The 12,919-nt window shown below is 38.2% G+C and overlaps 1 protein-coding gene across 1 annotated transcript; it reads right to left on the reverse strand.

Moving 5' to 3' along the window:
• Window positions 1-11,901: 11,901 nt before the first annotated feature.
• LOC114480852 (zinc finger protein 575-like) lies at window positions 11,902-12,588 on the reverse strand. Its single transcript, XM_028475276.1, has one exon. It carries the CDS (start codon window positions 12,586-12,588, stop codon window positions 11,902-11,904), a length of 687 nt encoding a protein of 228 aa, XP_028331077.1.
• Window positions 12,589-12,919: the final 331 nt, after the last annotated feature.

Raw genomic sequence — 12,919 nt, forward strand, 5'->3', positions numbered from 1 at the left:
TTTGACATCTGTAGAGTGTGAATTTAAAATAAAGGATCATCTAATACTTAGAGCCTGACATTTTTTTTTTCATTGAATTTATTGGTGTTATTGTATTTTAAAAAGTTACTGTACATTTTGACTTTTGATTGAGTTTTTTTTATTATATAGATGCAATTGTGGAAAATAAATCATGTTTATTATGAACAAGATTTCATTTTAAGTTTATACATGACATGTTTACTGTATGCCAGGAAGCAAGATTTTTTTTTTTTACCAAAAATGAACATGGATGGTGAAAGTAACTAGTAACTTTTATTTTGAGTACTATTTAATTTAATTACTATTTTCATTTTTTTTGCATGACTTGCTTGCTTTCAATCAAGTAACAGAACTTCTACTTGAGTAGGATATATCAGTACTTTTTAAACCTCTGAATCTAACTAATGCCATATTTTATATATTCAAACCATTATATGGAGAGAAAAGGGTAAATAACTCTACAATACTGGATGGTATTTCATTGATAGATGATCACAGGCATGTCCTGATTGATGTAAATGGCACACCCTATTTTCCTGATTTCCTCCCCTCTCCCTTCACCCTGTGACTGAACTCGTATGTGAACCGTGGGTGATGTTGGCTGTGTGGGTGACAGGCTTAGTGGTGTGATATCTCAAAGAGAGGAAAAACAGATCAGGGTCTCTTGACTTAACACCCTCCCTCCTTTACCAGCTGATAAGTGGAGAGAGCACCAAATTGTTATTTATTTTTCAAGAGTTGGTTTTTCTTTCTTGGAGAGCTTTTTTTTTGATGAAGTCTTTTCCAAATGCCATAAATAAAGAAAAGGGATGCATAAAGCAGCAGATGCTGATGGAGAAAGCTTGAAACTTTGGGAAGTCTTTTTTAAATTTTACCTCTCACCTTGTTGGGAGATGACAGAGGAGTGCTTTTAATGGTTCTTATCCTGCTCTGCTCCCACTCTGTTTGAAACTAAATGTAGCAGGAGCTGAGGGCTGGGTTCAAATCACTGCAAGGGCCTTTTTTGCTCAACAAGGCACTTTGAACTGTCATTTTCTTCACGCACAACAAAAATAAAGAAACTTATTGATTCTTTACACTATTGAACTGTTAAGTATTTAGGTTAACAGCATTATTTGTTTTTCCCTGGAAAGTTTTAAAGCACACCGATAACAGCAATCGCAATAACTATTTACAGTATATTGTTTCTTACACAGATCTTTAGAGCCTTATCAGGAACTCAAGATAAACTGAGGGGGAGGTTTCACATATGCATTAAATTACATTCAGCATCCACCCCAAAAAAGACCAGCTTATTATTTTTCTTTAACATATTTACAAATATGCTGTGTTCGAAATGGCACACTGTACTATACACTACAGACTCAATGAGTATATACTGTCTATTATATACGATAAGTATGCTTATGATGATGACCGATAATGACCATTCCCACTGAAGTTTACTTCCGAGTTTCCCCAAGCTGCATTTCAAACCTACGACAAAAACCGGAAGCACATTAACGTTAAATATCTTAATTGAGTCTCCACCTTTGAAAGTTGTGAAAGAATTTCTAAGTGAGAAAATGACCAAGTAGAATATCAACATGTGGTCATTTTATCCATAAAACTCACGGAAACACATTTCAGTACGACATTTCAGAGATTTTCCGAGACCCGCCATTGTGCCACAGACTAAGCTTCCAGTTAACTTCAAAACAAGAGCCCTATTTTCAAAAGTGTTAAAAAAAAAAAAAAGAACTAATGACGAGAAGAGATGCTTTTGTTTTGAAAAGGAGATGTTTGACTTTTAGCTTGAAGCTGGTCTCAGGATCATTTTACATTCCGCTCGCAATGCATCATGGGGCGGTTGAGTATGACTAGTGATAGAGCATACATCTGAGTAATTCTCGCATACTCATACAATGTAATGTGAATACACTACATTTTGACATCAAACTTAGTATGAGTAGGACGTTAGTATGTGATTTTGAACACAACCAGACAGTATGTATCTAGGTAGGATGCAGAATATCCTTGCTAGATATTGGCAGTTATCTGGATCAATGATCCTGATAATGGTACCATGATCATTCACACTTTAATGGCTTGGAATAAATTTATATCACTATTAATAACAATACAGTAGGTCCAAATGTATGGGGACTCAATTTTTTTGGAAAAATCCCAATGAAAAGCCCAATTCGGATCTGATCCAGATGGACTAGTTGAGGAACCAACCCAACAAAAGCCAAAATTCACAAGGATCTGTCAATTACAAATCGAGTAAGGAATTTTTGAATTTTCACCAATGATGACAGATAGGGATTTCATGAATATTTAAACTTCTCCAGAATCAGTATATTAATCTGGATCCCCTCCATAATTTCATGGAATCTTCCATGGCATAAGGTCTATCTTTGGTTAAGCTTTTGTCAAAATCTGTTTAGCACTTTTGACAACGGATAAGCGTTAGAAGATGGATAGATGGACGAACACACATCTGACTATATAGACCTCCGACACGTTGAAAGAAAGTTTTAAATAGCTGTAATATGACATCAACAAACCAGAGACGGTGCATTTCAGTATTGCTGTCCTCATTTTACCGCATCCCAACCTTTGTGATCGATCAGGAACTAAGAGCCGTCTTTAATTGGCTGGATAAGGTTGGTTGCCTGTGCATAAATGCCCCAAGGAGGATTGAGGAATCTGGAAAGTGTGTGTAAGTGTGCATCTGCCTTTATCACTGACCTGAAGCTCTAGCGCACAGTCATGATGTGAATTTGTCTTTGTAAAAAAGAGCATGTTTTTAAAAAAGAATCTATCTTTAAAGAGGTGTTCTCGGGTTAACTTAGGGTTAAAGGCATATTAGTTTCAGCTAATTACTACACACTGTAAGTCAGTGTAGAGTCCTCTTGAAGTAATGCTGTTAATTAGACTTTCTTTGGGGAGAATGTATTAATAGAAAGTTGAGCACAAAACCCACTGATTTACAGGCTTGAAAAGGAATTTGAAATACAGACATTGGGTCATTTTCTTCCACTCGTGTGTTTTTTCTTCATTTGATTTCTTCTTTTGTAAAACTATGAACTGTTTAGGATTTGCAAATAACAGTAAAAATGAAGCAAGAGGAGTGAAACTATGTAAATGTATGCAAAGAGGGAAAACATAACCACATATTTAACAATAAGCGCATATGTTTGGAGTGATCTATTGTCGATGCACAAGACTCAAGGTATCATTTTAAAGCGAACAGATGTTTAGAGGTTTTAGACAACTGTTAAATGGTCTTTCCTTCATTTCTCAGCAACGAAAACAGATACTTTTGTCTGCCACAAACCTGATTGCCTTTATTCACTCTCACTAAACATCTCTGCACCAGAAATCAAAGCAGTGTTTTCTTTTGTACACTAACAATTGTATTTCAGCAGTTGTTGAAGTTACTCAAAGTTTCTTTTTACTTTTTTAGTCATTAAGTGAACATGCATCATTTAGGTTTTTCATGAGGTCTCTAGAATAACTGTAGAAGAAAAACAAATCTGATTTCATGTTTAGTTTTATATTTTCTGCCAACCTATAATTGTATTTTTAGTTATCAAGCAAATTTTTATTTTAAGGTTAGTACAAACTGTAATTTTCATTAAACCAAAATATCAGGTTAGAGGCAGAGTGATGGCCCAATGGTCACTGGTTCAAACCCCGTCGTGGGTCATCACACGCGAGGCCCATTACTCTGACAGCAGAACAAAAATAAGGTAGTATCAGGTTACAAAGGAGCAGTATTTTACTTTTGAGTTATACAAATTATTGAGTTGGATGAACTGAAAACTTTAAGTTGACTTTCCTTCATTTTAAGTTGGACTAATGCAAAACATTGATTCGAGAACAATTAATTATTATCCATGTCAATGAAATCAATTGAGTTAAACTAAGTTATGAACTTAATTAAAAAAAAACCGTAACTTAAGTGTTACTGAAATATTTTATTTTATTTTTATTTATTTATTGGAGGATATGCCCCTTGAGATGGAACATCTCGTTTTCGAGGGAGTCCTCAACTTACATAAGATGACAGATACAGCAGAGCAGACAATACAGGAATTCAGCATTTCAAAGATAATAAATACAACAAAATATATATAGACACACATACATACACACCCACAGTATACATTTGACAGTTGTTCAAAACAGTACATATTTTATACAAAAAATAAATAAGTAATAAAAGTGATATCATTAATAGTAGCTATCTAAAGATAGTTTCATTAGATTAAATAAATAAAATATATTACATACAGTAGGTTGGCTTCTCTATAACTACCAGTTTGTATCTCTGAAGACCTTTTCCATTTCCATGAGCATGACTCAACAACCACACTTTGTTGATACCACAGTTTAAAAATCAAAGTTGCAAGGGTTGGCCTGTGGTATGACTGATAACTGGGCCAAACTACTTGCACCAACCAAACTATTGTATGGGGTACGCCCAGCCCAAGAAGAACAAACGTCTACTCCCAATTCCCTGAACACACTCTTGTTTCTGATATTCAGCTGCGTGTGAGCTGTTCTGTTTACAGAATAAACGACACTGAGAAATAGTATGACTCTTGTCATCTTTCCTCAAAGCTTTTCAAATAAAAGATCTGGGAAGAAGGTAGAGAACTTTACTATGGTCTACTGTCGGTGGTCATTCATATACATTAATGTATATAAGTCCCTCCTACGTCCTAAAGACCCCTATACAAATGGAAACGATTGCTGCAGAAAAGCAGAGGCGTGGCTTTTGGTTGATTGGCAGAGGCAGTGAGAGGAAGTGGAGCTGTTTAGGGCGGGACATCCAGACGTTTCTCAGAAACTCCGGATATCAGCTTTAAAAGCATCTCTCCCGTGTAACATCATATACCCATGTTTCTGGTGATTGCCGACCAGTAACCTGGATACCATAGTGTTCACCTTGTAAAACTCCATGGCCATACCTCAACAAGTTCATGAGACCTTACAGAAAAGTTACACATACCGATGTTTCCCATGCAACCTGTTCATTTAATTATGGACACTGATTTTGGGAGCTAAGGCTAAGTATGTTTTGGAATGTTAGCTTCTATGTAAACTGCTTAGTAGCAAAAGGATCTTTTTCTTGAGGTAGTGTTACGTTAGTGAATGTTTAGACACACACACGCACGCTTCTCTGAGGGGGTCAACAGAGGTCAATGAAGAAAATAACTATTGGAGCAGGAAACAGGCCCTGGAAATGACCATCATCCTACCAGTGAATTATTAATAGGAAGACCAGCCAACAAGAGAAGAAACTCTATTATAGCCCACCACACACCCCTGGACTATGAACTGAGGATGCAAACACTACAAAAGAAGTCAGATAGTCAGAGGTCTTTGACATCCGGGGCAGTCTGCTGTGAAGGAAGCAGGTAACCACTTTCGTGCTAGTAGCTTTACATGTATTAGGGTTATTGATTACAACATGAATCAGGGTTATTGATTCTGTTAATAAATCTAGTCATCTGTGTGAGGTGATGAAAGAAATTGACTGATGTCCAGGTCATTAGAAATACCAGCATTGAAAGTTCTGTGCTGACAAACCCCAAAAGGAAACTTAAGGACACTCATTCAGGTATTTTCCCTTTTTAACACAACAATCATAGCTAAAGAAGAACAATGAAGAACAATGGAGGTAGATTAAATAAATAAATTACACCTTAAGACAGAATTATGAGGTCATTTATACCGAAATTGTCAGAAATCGCCACGAATAAAAACTGTTTGTTTTTTTGTGGCGATTATGCCAGTATGTTCTTTGATGATTTTGCTGAGAGAAGAGTATTATAAACAACTTAATCCATCCGACTGTCTCTGAGTTTAATATAGAAAGTATCTATTCCTACGGTTGCCGTACTGACAACCCCCGGTGCTATTGGTACGTTTACAGAAGTACACGTACGTAGCGTCTTCGGGTTAGGGTATAACCCTATATCACAACAATTTTTTGGGTTAGGGTTAGGTTTACAGTTAGGTTTAGTCTTAGTTACGTGACTTAAACTGCCCAATGAGGGGCGCTGCGTACAGATAGAATGTTGGTATATTGATACGTCAACCGTACGGATAGCCACTGCCTTTAATATAGTACTAGATAGCAATGATTTGGATAGTAACGTTAATAGCTTGGCATGCTACATTTCTCTGGTGGATAACTTCAGCATTGTGAAGCTTAATTTAATGTAGAATAACTTGTAGCTTAGCTCACTACATTTTCCATGTAGCTTGCCCAACACTGGAGCTAGACCACAGTCAGTCGTTTTTTTGGATGATACAAATGTTTCCTCCCTGTGGCGCAGATTTAATTCATTGTAAGCTTGTTAAATGGATGATCCCATTGCTTGTAAATGTCAAATTATAATCTAAAAACAAACTCTGCTGATTAAAGTACTGAAATATAAACCCACAACTCAGCTTCCACCCTGAGCTCAAGATTGACCTTGTGGGCAATGCATGCATGTTCAGACTGACAGAAATGCAGTTGTGAACACACTAAACCATTTAAAAAGTAATCATGACTCCTTAGATTATGGGGTCCCAGCTGGTCAGCGCAGAACAGGGCCAAGGACAGTCAGCATGTATTAAGCCTGACTTTAAACTCAAGGAGATGCTTCCTGGAAGGGGCTCAGGGCTAAAAACCCTCCCACACTGTCAGGAGGACGATTTTGGAATCATTATAGTGCAGTTTAGAAGCAGACACTTGCTCAGAGTAATTCAACACCCCATTAATTTGTGAAGGAAAAAGAGCATAATGTAGCAGTCAGTGCTTATCATAAAGCATTTAAAAACAATTAGTCAGATTGGAAAAAGTCATTACACGGGTGTCGAAAAAATATATTTTTTTAGCTGATAAAAACACTGAATAATTCTATTTTGCATAGAGCAAAAGGAATTATCTACTGTCTATACCAGGCCACAATATTTATCCTCACTTATTTCCATTACGAGATGAATACAATTGTTTTTCTTTGAAAATACCAGGGGTTTACTCCATAGGTGGAGTTTGAGAATCTGGCCAGGGGGGAGAAAAAGAAAACATAGAATTTAATATATAGACCGTCTCGAGATGAGTGCCAACCACAATATGTGTGACATATACAATAATGCAAAAATTATTAGTGACATAATTGATAATGTTGACCACAAAAAATTACCTTGACGCTTCTTATCGTCCACCGTCCCTAATACGGGTCAATGTGCATGTTCTCACTCTTTCGCGCTCTTAATGGATTAAATGCTTCTCAAATACAGCAGCATATCACAAGTATCATATACCGTATGAAAGCTTAGAATCTTCTGTTTTTAACCAAAAAAATTATTCTAAGACGTAACCATCACAGCAAACAGTCAATTATTTTGTCAAACTTGGAAAAAAATGGCAACAAACATGTATTTAATCAAAAGTAGTCTCAAAATCTTCCGAAGACATTCAAATGAATCCCAGAATGTTATCCAAAACACAGTAAAACTGCTGTAAAAAAAAATGTAATGTAACATCCTATTTACAAAAAGAATGCAGCTCTGCCCTGATTTCTTCTTACTTTTTTAGTTCTTTGAGGCTGACCGTGCCATTAAATGTCCTCATTTTCAGATTAATGTTGTAAATTCATGATAAAATCAAGCCAGCCGCCACTTTCTGCTTCATTGTTGCTGTAGTACCATACATCAACTGCTGGGCGCAGTGCTTCACTATTTACACTGTGAAGAAGAATTGCTCAACAGAAGAAGAACCAACCTAAAGTATCAAAAGTTTGGGGACCATTTCACTGAAATCGTATACTACAACAAACACATTACACAATCTACAACAAATGAATTAATATATATATATTTTGAACAGTCACTGTGTTTAATGGAACTTAAAATATTTGTATATTATATACATTGTATCAAGAATTGTATTTTTTTGAATGAATTTTGGAAAACTAATGAAATACTGTGCGCGTATGTCATATATGCCTCTAAACAAAACTAAGCTTGACACCCGTGAACCACATTTTTTATATTTTTCAGTTTACATTACACTGGTTATGTTGGTTCCTTGTATACAGTATGTCAGTGCATTTCTTACTTGTAGTCACAGGTCTCGTCCAGCACCGGTGAATGATCTCATTACTCATCTGCAACACAGCAGAAAACAAACACTGTCTCACACACTTGTCACAAATAATGAGCTTCGAGGGACCAAGTTAGAGACGCTGAGATTTACATTTATTACACGCTCAAGTGCTGAGCTATAATAACAAGTCCCTATTATGCCTAGCCTTGGATACCAAGCAGTCTTACAGTAAAGTCATTAGCTCCAAAAGGAGCACAAACAGCAAGCAAACCAAGGTATTAGCTCATTCATTACCCGCTCCAGAGCACACAGTTTGCTTCTTTATGAAGCTTAGCTGAAGAGACTTAAGTATTACACTGGTTATGTTGGTCTGACGTAAAGCAGAGACTCCTCTTCAACTGTTCCATTACAAGCTGTTAGAAAGATGCTTGGAAGCCACACGCGGGCTAACACAACTTAAGCTAGCACGCAAAGATGAAAGCAAACCAAAATGAGTCCGTGTTTGTAGTTATTACAGCACAAGCTTTGTAAGATATTAGCCAACACGGCAAACTATATCCAAACAGTGACTGAAATCAGTCAGACAGGAAAATGGTCTTTTAGCATCTCCCGAGGATATAAATCTGCTTCTTCAGATGCTAAATGTTTTGCTCTGATCACAAACTCTTCTCTTGTCATAACATATTATTCAAAGCTGCCATTTTTTAGCCATAAAAGGATAATTCAAGGCTTTCATGACAGCATTTTATTACCATATCTATTATTTGCGGATCCTTCTTTCTATTTAAAACACACACTTGACACTGCAGTTTTTAGTTTTCTATCCAAACAGAAAACACACAATTAATTAATTTTCTATTTTATTATTAGGCCTATGCGGGGCCTGTCCATATCAGCCCACTATATCAGTGGACAACACACAGAAGCCGTTATTAAGTCAGTGATGCTTAACATGTCACGCTGTCTTATTTTATTTATTATTCCCCCAGAAAACCTTAAGAGGTCAACTTTTTAACCCCTTTTACAAGACAATTTTTATTGTCTTTTTTTTTACACTTCCAATTTGTCCTTTAACCATTTTTGTGACTTTTCATCCAAAAACACTACCTGTTGCGCCAATAAACACCACTTGTTTGATTTTTTCCCTAAATTTCGCCTCTTTTTGTTCCACTATTTCACTATTGCTTGCCACATTTGAACCATTTAAGCTACCTTTTACGATTACGTACCACCTGGTTCCTCTGCTTTTTGCTAATTTTGATGGCTTTTCACTCTTTTCTTGCCACATTTTTGCCACCTGGTTTTGAATTTTTGTGACTTGCATTGGAGGGAATTTAGAAAATGAAGAAACTTGCGCCGCCCACATGAACTACAGTATCTGATGGGTAAAGTATAAAATAATCATTAAACAAAACGTAGCGGACTGGACCGGCCCACTCTGGGTCAAAGGCTGACCGGGACGATGACTGGTATGCCAGATGGCCTAATCGCCCCAAGGCCTATTGCTATTTTCGTACGTCATTGCTGATAGTATGGAAAAAGAGGTTATACATACAAGTTTGTGTTTTTGTGTTTCAAGAACGCATAATTTATGAACACATGACATTTTTTTTTTATGAGGAACTCGGCCCTGTGATGATGTCTTGCCATTACAAAAAATGCACAATAAACACCGGCTTGTTAGCTTTACAGGAGTTTCCCAGTCTGTTACGAGGTTTGACCATGAATCTGTTCACAGCCCGTTAAAAAAAAAAAAAAAAAACACAAACAAAAGATACAGATACAAAAAAAAAAAAAAAAAAAAAACCCATTAAATGTTATAGCTACTTGCAATCACTTACAGCCAAAAAAAAGTGAATAATATAAACCACAGCCTGACTGTTGACAGAAGGCCCTGCAAACTGAGGGGATAATGGGTTACTCAAACCATCGGTGAGTGTCATCACAACTCAGCCTCTGGTCTTTGTTTATTCAAGAGGAAACTGAAACACTAAATGTATTAATAAAAAATGGAAGGCATCACACTTTGACAGCTCAGATCTGGTACCTCTTGACTTTCACGCCGAAGGTCACATATGGAAACCGACTTGAATTGACAGGTCTTAAATTTACTTTACACTTCAGGCCTTGCCATGTGTAACACTTTACTTGAGTTGAATATTTGATCACATTCATAAGTATTAAGCTGCAGATTGAAGCAGTTAGCTGAAAAAAATAAAATACAAATTCCCCTCAGGTTGAGACGAACAGCCAGATGTAGGCTTATAGGAAGGGGCAGGCACATCTGTATCAACTCAAAATGGGAGATGTTCACAAATATGATTGACACACATACACACAGACATTAAGGCACCATGTTGTGAAGGAAAGGTGCAGATTAATGCAAGTTTAATTCAAGCAGACACACACGTTAAAAGAAAAAGAAAAAAATAGTTAATGTGCTGGTGTCAGTCAAGAAAATTGCCTTAGACACACATGCAGAGAAAGAGTGTAATTATTGAAAATGATGTATATAAGGGCCTATATGGAATGAAAACTTCCCTTTCATTTCTGTGATCACTGGTTTAATCCCGACAGTGAGTCACAAAGAGGGTCCTGTCTGCCTACCTGGGCTCCACCCCTTTTTGTCGTCACGCTGTTTTGCACGCGTGTACATACGCACTGTAGAGGAGAGAGCCTGCGGTGCCACTCTAAAGAACAAGCTGATTGCGACGGCGAACAAACGCTGCTTTTTTTTTTTTTTTTTTTTTAAATGAAGGAGGGTGAGAGAAAAATCAGGAAACACAGGAAATTAAATTGATATGTACAAGTAAATGATGGAAACTCATTTGTGCTGAAGGTTGAGAGTGGCTACAGCATTAACCAGCTTATGAGTTAATGATATTTTTTTTCTCCCCCACCCCCCTTCTTTTCTTTCATTTCTTTCTCTCCGTTCCCGCCCTGAGTAAAAAAGATGGAGGAAATGAAGACAACATATGTCGCTGACTCCGAGCTCTCCGGAGATTTCCACCCTGTGCTTTGTCTAATCAGTTTACTCTGGATCTGGACTTCTTCAAAAAGACATTTGCGACTCTCGGGCAGTGTTTGCTTTAAAAAAGAAACTACATTTCTACATTGTCTTTTGTTTTGTTCTTTTTTTTTTTCCTCCCGAGGAGTAATTTGTGCCTTTATTGTGTTTTGTTGCACCCTAAAAACAACCAGATGCCAGTTGAAATGTGTCTCAGATGGACACGAAGGACAAAGGGTGCAGGACAGCTTGTGATAGCCGTGAGACCAAAGACAACATCAGCCTTATACAGTGCACCAGAGGCAGATGACTGCAGAACGAGCAGCACAGCTATTATCAAACACCAGCTTTATTATTTTCTTCAGTGGTGTAAAGAGTACTGATTCATTCTACCCAAGTAGTGTTACTGATTGTGAAGCACTTTGTGACGTTTCTGCTCTTGAAAGGTGCTACTTACTTGAAATTGTACTTAAGTACAAGTCAGTCTTACATAAAATACTCAAGTACGAGTAAAAAATATCTCAATTAAATAGTAGAAGTTACTAGTTACTTTAATCCCCCATGTTTATTGTTAATTGTTAATTTGTAATAAATCTTGTCATGGTTCCCTTGTATACAGGAAACATCTCACGTATAAATTTAAAAAAAGAGATGAAATCCTGCACAATTGGAACATTATTTCCCACAAAGGCATCTGTATAAAATAAGTTATTTTTTAAATAAATAAAACCAATGAATTCAATTCAAAATAAAAAAAAAAAAATTCTCAGGCTTTAAGTCAGCAGTGTCTAACGCATTTTAGCTCAGCCGCATCGGAGCTCTGGGAGCCGCATACCGGTATGATGGTCTGACTTTGGTCTCTTGGGGGGTGCGTTTGACTTTGACAATAAATGAGGCTCATCATGCTGGCGACATCAATGAAGGGTGATTTGGGGCATTCTGGGGGGCTCGGCCGGTGCTGCAGGGAGCCGGTGGGGTGACTTGCAGAGCCCCCTTGGTGCCCGGGGATATGGCCATTGTCCTTGGGCGGGCTGCTGTCGGTGCTGCTTCTGTTCCGGTTCCTTCTGGTCTGGGGTCCGGTCTCTGCTGACTCTGGGCCCGCTGGCTGCCTGTCCGGCGTGGTCCTGCCCGTCTTCTGGGCGTGGGCCTTCGCTCCTCCACTGTAAACTCGGGCGGGGGGCTCTATGGACCCTCCCTTTGGGGGGGTTGGGCATTGGTGGGGTGCCTTGGGGTTGGGGTTGGTGGCTGGGTGCACTGGGTCCTTGAGGCTTTCTCTGGAGCGTGTGGGGGGCCGGTGGCTGCCTCTCGGCCTGGGGTCTCTTGAGCATCTGGGGGCGCTGCTCAGTTGTGGGGGGGTGGCCTCGTGCTTTTTTAGCTCCCGTTGTTTCTGCCGGCCTGGCTGCATCTTTGGGCCCGGGACGGCACCTGGGTTCGCAGAAGCGGTTCTTGCACAAACATTGGTCATAGATGCACTGGTATGCCTCACTCACTTCTTCCCTCTGTTCACGGCCACTACCATTACAGTTAAGCTGGGTGCTGTGTCACCAACTTCAATTTCTCTACACTTGTCACCAGACTGGCTGAACTGATTACACAACACAATAAGCTAAATATGCAACTATAACATCACATTTCTCTCTCACCTTAAAACAGTCGACTCTTTCACCACCCCTTCAATTTCCTACCCTGACTCCCTCTTCCCTGTTCCCTCCCCCTCACCTAGGTGTAACACTGCCCTCTCTTTTTATACTTTCCACTTTAACAAAATGTTTCTTACACTTCCTTAGGAAGGGCTG

This window comes from Gouania willdenowi, chromosome 18 (assembly GCF_900634775.1).
Source record: "Gouania willdenowi chromosome 18, fGouWil2.1, whole genome shotgun sequence".
NCBI lineage: Eukaryota > Metazoa > Chordata > Actinopteri > Blenniiformes > Gobiesocidae > Gouania > Gouania willdenowi.